General features: G+C 42.1%; 1 protein-coding gene across 1 annotated transcript; it reads right to left on the bottom strand.

Moving 5' to 3' along the window:
* Positions 1-2,769: 2,769 nt before the first annotated feature.
* Positions 2,770-4,558, bottom strand: LOC102845907 (RNA polymerase II elongation factor ELL2-like). The gene is made up of 2 exons (XM_006881908.1): positions 3,600-4,558; positions 2,770-3,502 (listed from the first exon to the last, which is right to left on the bottom strand). Exons 1-2 carry the CDS (start codon positions 4,556-4,558, stop codon positions 2,770-2,772), a joined length of 1,692 nt encoding a protein of 563 aa, XP_006881970.1.
* Between the last annotated feature and the right edge of the window lie 3,350 nt (positions 4,559-7,908).

Here is a 7,908-nt window from a genome sequence, read left to right as displayed (position 1 = left end):
AACCCTTGATGAAATGGATCATCTCAGTGATTGGGGTGGTGGGAGTAGGTGTGTCAGAGACAGTGAGGTTGGCACAGGATAGAACAGGTCTTAGGGTTCTTATATATAGGGTTACTATGAGTCACAAGCGACTCAACAACACATAACAACAACAACATACTTGAACCAAGAGGCAGTCATAAGAAAATAAGGTCCCAAGAATTAATGGGACCAATTAAATTATTTCAGATAACAAATGCAGCCTTGGATATGCTCACCAGTCCAGTCTATGCCAGGAAATATGGAGAGCAGCTGTTTGACCAATAGTTTGGAAGAGGTCCATATTTGTTCCCATTCCTAAGAAAGGTGATCCAATAGAATGCAGAAACTATCGAACAATATCATTAATATCACATGCAAGCAAAATACTGCTGAAGATCATTTTTAAAATGGCTAGGACAGGACATAGATAGGGAACTGCCAGAAGTTCACGCAGGATTTAGAAGATACCGTGGCACCTGGGATATCATTGCTGATGTCAGATGGATCCTGGCTCAAAGTAGAAAATACCAGAAGAATGTGGAGGCAAAGGCATTTGGCTGTGTGGATCATGACAAGTAGTTGTTGATATTGAGAAGAATGGAAATCCCAGAGCACTTAATTATGCTCATGCATAACCTATACCTAGACCAGGAGGCTGTTGTGTGAACACAACAGAGGAACACTGCATGCTTTAAAATTGAGAAAGGACTGTCAGATTTGTATTCCCTCTCCATACCTATCCAATCTGTATGCCGAGCAAATTATTCAAAAGGCTTGACTCTGTGAAGAGTAGAGTGCCATCAAGATTGGAGGAAGACTAATCAATAACATGTGTTATGCATATGACACAACCTTGCTTGCTAAAGTGAGGAGGACTTGAAGTACTTGTTGCAAAAAATCAAGGAATGCAGGCTTCAGTATGGATTGCATCTCAATAACAAGAAAATCAAGATTCTTACCACTGGACCAATAGGCAGTGTCATGATGGATGGAGAGGAGATTGAAACTGTTATCAGCTTCATCTTGCTTGGATCCACAATTCACACCCTTGGTACCAGCTGTCAGGAAATAAGGAGGTGCATTGCACTGCATAACTCTGCAGTTAGGGACCTCTCCAAATTATTGAGGAATAATGTCAGTTGGAGGACTAAGGTATGTCTGATTCAGGCCATGGTCTTTCCGATTACTTGCTATGCATCTGAGAGCTGGACAATGAATAAGGATGACAGAATTATTGACACCTCTGGGCTGTGGTTTTGGAGAAAAACACTGAACAGCCCAGGAATGGCCAAGAAAACAGAGAGTGTGCAGCTGGAGTGGTTTTTGGAGTCAGGAATGATGAGACCTCACCTAACGTACTTTGAGTATCTTGCTAAGTGGTGCTATTCCTTTGAGAAGGACACGATGCTGGGAAGGGTGAAAGATTGGTGAAGGAGAGGAAGACCCTCAACTAGGTGGATTGACATGGCGACTGCTGCAATGGGCTCTTATGTGTCAGGAAGCGTGAAGATGGAACAAGATAGAACAGGGTTCAGATCTTTTGTTCATAGGGTCGCTATGAGTCGTACTAAACTCGAGGGCATCTAACCACCACCACCACAACAATGGTTACTAACAACAACAACAATGGTTACATGGTGATAGGTAACTAATACACCACTGTCATTAAGTTGGTTTCACCTCAGCAACCCCAAGCCATAAATATTTATGGGAAAACACTATCTGGTGAATTTGAAACTCTGACCTCTGTTGGGAGTGCAACATATAATGGACCATGCCACCAGAACTCTTCAGATAACTAATACAATAATAATAATGGTAGTAATGTGGCACCTACCATTGAGTGAGTGCAGTTCATCAGGCGCTCTGTTGTATGATGTGTGTGTGTGTGTGTGTGTACATGCACCCACACATGCATATACTTGGTGTGTAAATATCTCAGTAGATAGCTGGATCACAGAGCATATGTTTCCCCAAGACAAAAACAAGTGACCTTCTCAACTGAAGTCAACAAACAATGAAGTAAAACACGTGCTTGAACAATCAATAGTATTTTGTGAAAATCTCCAAAGTGCTCAGTTTTTAGGAAGAGTTTGAAGTTAGAAAGTTCAAAAAGGTGTGATGTCTGTTAGGAAGCCTTACCTCTCAGAGGCTTTTAATTTTCAGGGGTATACAAAGCCAGAATGTTCCTTGAAGTCAAGGATTCTGAAGCTTCATCTGACATACTTTAGGCATGTTGCAAGAAGGGATTGTCCTTGGAAAGGGACATAATGTTTGGAAGGGTGGAGGGATGGTGCAGGAGAGGAAGACCCTCGATGAGATGGATCGATTTTGTGATTGGGGGGGGGGGTGGAAATGAGTGTGTCAGAGATGGTGAGGTTGGCACAGGATAGACCAGCATTTAGGGCTCATATATAGGGTTGCTATGAGTCTCAAGCAACTCTATGGCACATAACAACACATTTCTGATTTAGTAACTCAGAGAGTGGATCCTCAATTTAAAGGGGGGGGGAGATGTAAAAACACATTTTCCTAAAAAACAATATCAACAATAGAACAAAGCAAAGCAAAAGGAAATAAAAAGTAAGATAAACAAATACACATAAAAGGAAAAGCACCTATAAAAGAAACATAAAAAGAAATGCAAAACTATAACGTATGACTACAGAGCGTTTTAATAGAAAAGTTTTGCCACTTCCATATCTTAGAACAAGTGATCTGGAATATTCAATAAGCCATTACGTTTATTCAGGTTCCCCCACAGTCCTGGTCAAAACCATGTATTAATCTTTTGATGTAAGACAACTTGTTATAAAGGTACTGGCACCTCTTGATTTCTGCTTTGAGAATGGAGTTACCCTGCTTCATTTTCCTATACTCCAGTATGATTTCTTTACCATCATTCTTAAATTTGTCTGGGTCTGGAGAAAGTACTTTAATCTTTGTACCAAGGCCAAGAAGTGGACAAGATGAAGTCAGTATCTTGTCCCGCGAAGCCTGATACTCACCATTCTCTGCTTGAAATGCCTCTGCATACTGCAGACGTTGCTCGAGAGAGATTATAGTGGAGTACTTGGTCAGATAATCGGAGGTCTCAGATGCTGAAAAGCTTTCTTCTAAAGAAATGCAAGCCCTTCCAAAGCCTTTGCTAGAATCTAACTTTGCACCTCTTGCTTGTCTTGCAGGATCTGCATGCGGTGTCACCATTGCCTCAATGCTAAACCTCTGGTCATTTGCTTGGAGTTCTAAGCATGAAAATTTGAGCTTGTCATCAGCTGTTGAATGATTTTCCTCTGCGGTCTGTGGATACTTCATTTGAAGGGAAATAGAGCACAGCACTCGCAGGGGGCTACAGCGACCTTCCTTGTGTTCTAAGATGTTAATATGTTGACTGACTGTCATCATGTGGCTCTTGAGTCTCCTCGGGACTCTCTGGGGGTGCTGCAGGAACAGCAGCTGAAATTTATAGCCTGGGAAGAATCTAAAGTAAAAGGGAGGGGTGAGGGCGAAAGTGGAGAGATGGGCTGAGTTAGAAGTTCTGAAGATGGCAGGAAATCTACAATATTCTATCACCGTACTCCAACTGAGTGCACGATGTGGTCTGCACTCCAGTGGTCAGGTGAGATATTCTGACTTTATTTTTCTTTAAGGGATCAATGAAAACCGGCTCCAAGCATTGTTTCTGTAAAGTGTTGACTGTATCGGTGGCTCTGGAAGGTTCTGGATGGTTGGTGACATCAGCCTTTAGACTTTGCTCTGATCTTCTGGCAAGTATCAACTCCAAGGACTGTCTGTCTGCTTCACTGTAGCCGGGCCAGTCTCTCTGGATGTTCTGAAAAAAAAAGTCTCGCAGACTGTAAGAAAAGTTCTTGGGATTCAGAGTAGCAACCTGTTGGAGAATTTTTCCAAGAGAATTTTTGTCTTTTTTAAGGATGCCATCTTTCTGCAGTTGAAGCAGCAGCTCAGGTTTTGTATAAGCCTTTAGTGCCAACAAATGAATCACCCTCTCCTTGTAGGGAAGCATTTGGACTTTGCTGATAAATCGCGGCTTGCCAGCAGGCTGGGCGCGACCTGTGGTTTCCTTCTCACAAGCTCGTTTTGCCTTGGCTCTCAGTGGTTCCTGAAGTGCTTTTTGCTTCTCTGAACATGGTTTCTTACTTGTGTTTCTTTTGTCACTGGGTTTCCTCTCTGCTATGGCCACACTTTTGCCGGGCATGTTTGTTCTGCACCTTATCCTTGTCTTTTTATTCAAGCCCTGACCACTCAGCAGTGAGGGAACACAGCTGGATAAAGTTTGCTGTGTGTTAACTTGACCTTGATGGTGGCCTGGACTCTTAAAGTTAATATCAGGGTTGCAGGAGGCGTTGATATGGTTTTCAAGTTCTTGAAACTGAATGGGAAAATGATAAGCTGTGTTCCCAGGGTTCTGGAAACAAATACTTGGTGGAGTGAGCAGCGCTATGTCACTCAAGCCTATGTCAGACTCTCCTTCCTTGCGTGCCTCTGCCCCCGTTCCTCTGTCTCCTGAGGCTGCCATCCTACCAAATCTGCAAAAATCAAAGTTCACACAATCAAATACTTGACACAACAGTGACTTCCTGTGGGAAGAATTGCACCTCTTACTGTTATTCTTTGTAAACCTGTAGTTCTGAAAGCTCACATATCAGTGGCACAAAAGAGAAGTGCCCCACTGGTACTGGACCTGGGCAGTAAAGGTGTTGGTGATGAGTGGATTGCTAAGCAGCTTCCTTTCACTTTTCTCATTTATTATTATTCTTTAGGAGAAATGGCTAGTCCCAGCTGGGAGGTACTACATTATTCTCTGAGATCAGGATCTAAAAGCCTCCACCTCCAGGTAAATCTACCACCCAGTACAGGCACTTGGTGGGAAAGTCAAGAGATGCCAGAAGCATTAGGAGACTTGAGGTAAAGCCTTCGATGTGGCAAGATTAGCACCAGGCCCTCCCTCCACTACATGCAGGTGGGCTGCTGGTCCAGAGGGGACGGAACTACAGGGCCCTCATCTGATAGCCCATAATATTATTTTGTACCAATAATCAACAACAAGAGATGAACATTTTGTTGTTGTTGTTGTTGGGTGTCATTGAGTCAAGCACAAGAGCAGATCTGAACCCTATGCCACCCTCATCAGCCCATTTCGTTGAGGGTCTTCCTCTCTTTAGTGGACTCTGTACCTTTCCAAGCATGATGTTCCCCTCCAAGGAATAACCTCGCCTAGCAACATGCCTAAAGTATGTGAGACAAAGTTTCACCTCTAAAAAGACTATCTCTAAGACTATTGTTCATAGGGTTCACAGGGCCTGCATCTGATAGCCTAACACCCTATTTAAATTAATGGCAAACAACAAAAGGTCAATATTTCAAAGGTGCACGTTTTCCTTTCCCAACTTTCCAACCATAACCAACCAGTGAGAGCAAGTGAGCTACATTTCCTTCCCTCACAGGCCCACTGTTCTATCTCTTTGCACTTCTCCAGAATTGTCAACAAATCGCACACCTACGTCCTAGAGTTCAAGTGCAAAACTTAACACGTTGAAAGAAATTGGGCAGTTATGCATGTTGGGGATATACAGTTTAATCACAGCAGGTATACACATTATTGGGACTCAGCATTTCCTATCCTTACCCCAACCACATGTAGTCCATCTGATTCTCACAATCTTAACTGATGCAACCGCTTTCCATCTAAGCACACAAACAGGAAACCATAGTGTCATGTTCAATGTCATTCATTTCCTTCCAAAATATCATCAGTTATCAAATTTTCCATTCATGCATCAGATATTTATTGAACATCTATTATGTGCCTAATAGTGTAGCAGACTAAAACCAAGTAAAAATCTCCATGCCTCATAATGCTTAATTTCTTGTTAAAATCCACACCTTCCTTTTCCATCCCATGGCAAGTTCCTGGACTCTCAACATCATAGCCTATCTTATGAACTTTCCTCGTAACGTGATTGACAAGCATCTCTAGCCTTTTCCTCTTCTAAATCACCTTCCAAATTGCCAATAATGATTGCAATCAACTTTGTTCTAGCACTCTTGATGGCCCCAGTCAAAGAATAAAATGAAAAACTCTTTGGCATGACATACAAGATCTTTCTTGTTCTGGCTCCAACTTACCATAAAACTCTCTCTTTGGTACTCCCTGGAGATGTTTCCATGCTTTTTTCAACATTACAAACTTCCACTGGACATTCCTAATGATCATCACCCAGATCTTTGCTTGATTTAGAAAGCCCATATATAACCACCCCATCCATGCCAGAGTTTTTGAGGGGCCAGTCCATTATCCTACTTTACTCTTATTCATAGTACTTTCCCCAATCTGAGTTAAGGCCACATATGTTGTTGATGTTGTTAAGTGCCATCAAATCATAGATGACTCATAGTGACCTTATGAATGAAAGACCTGAACACCTGTATAACGTTAATCATTTCTCCACCCTCATAGAGTTTCTGGAGGGAAGCCATTTTGGAAGTGGATAACACTCCTGCTTCCAAGCTTGATTTAATCGGGGCGCTCCACCAAACACTGTCCACCATGGGTAATCATTATCATATTTGACACATCAGTGTTACAGTGTTCAGCATCACAGCAACCACATACAGCAAATGGACAGACCAGTGCTATACCACGTAGAAGAATGTTTGACAAAAAACAATCAATTAACACCATGTCTGAGGGCCACAAATTAAAATCACCCACCTTTGGTATGGTAGCATAACATTCTATCCACTAGGCCAATAGAGTTTTCTCGTTGTTGCTGTTGTTAAGAGCCACCAAGTCGTAAATGACTCATAGCGACCCTATGAATGAAAGACCTGAACACTTGTATAACTTTTGTCGTTTCTCCACGTTCATAGAGTTTCTAGAGGCAAGCCACTTCGGAAGTAGATGCCACTCCTGCTTCCAAGCTTGTTTTAATCGTATATGTATCTGTTTTATGTAAGTCACCACCTTTTCTCCAGAATATGAGCTCAATGAGGATTTAGACTTTGTTAGCTTTTGTACTTCCAGTCTCTGCAGTGCTATGCATTTGATATGTATTTATTGAGTAAAGTAATGATACTATCTACTTTTAAAAAATAATATGCTAGATGACACAGTGGGAACAAATTGGGCAGCAACACTGGAATGAGCATGACAGCTGAAATTTGAGTGAGGTAATTTGTGGGGATCAGTGCTGTTTGGCTGGTCCACAGGGGACCCCCTCCAGATCAAGTAGAAGGGAGTGAGACAGCAAGAGCTCAAGTGAGGTGCCAGAATTCTCAAAGAGAAAAACCAGGGCTTCCTGGTCCATTCAAGTCTCCATGCCTGCCTGTCCTGTGTGCATCTTCGCACTCTGACTTACATCTCCCACAGACAGTCAATTAACTGCCTTTAGAATAGAGCATCTTACACTGGCCTAGCTGCAGCAGTTGTCTGACACAGAAGATTGCTTTCCAAGAACTTTCTCTCCTGAACTGAAGCAAATTTTCCCTTGAATTAGAAGTTCAGAGAGAAACCTAGGCAGGGTAGCTGCCCCACCCTCATCTGGATCAAGAATCTACTATAGCTTAAGGTGTGAAAAACTCTACTACAACAATGTCACACACACACAAAACCCCAATGTCACATAAGAAGCAGGCTACCTCACAACCTATACAAGAAAAAAGCAAAATGTCACCTCCCAAAAGTAAAACCGTGTCAATGGATTTTATGAAGTCAGAAAGTCTGATGAAACTTTCTGACACAGAATTTAAAAGCACAACGACTGAATATTTTCAATGGGTGAAAGACAAACTTGAAGAATTACAGGATACTGAAAGCAAAAACCAGGAGGAGCTTAAAACAAACAAACAAACAAATAATCCAAAACA

The sequence above is a fragment of the Elephantulus edwardii genome, unplaced genomic scaffold (assembly GCF_000299155.1).
Source record: "Elephantulus edwardii isolate Elephantulus edwardi_28Jun2011 unplaced genomic scaffold, EleEdw1.0 scaffold00016, whole genome shotgun sequence".
Classification (NCBI taxonomy): Eukaryota; Metazoa; Chordata; class Mammalia; order Macroscelidea; family Macroscelididae; genus Elephantulus; species Elephantulus edwardii.
This window is presented reverse-complemented; position numbering and strand designations above follow the sequence as displayed.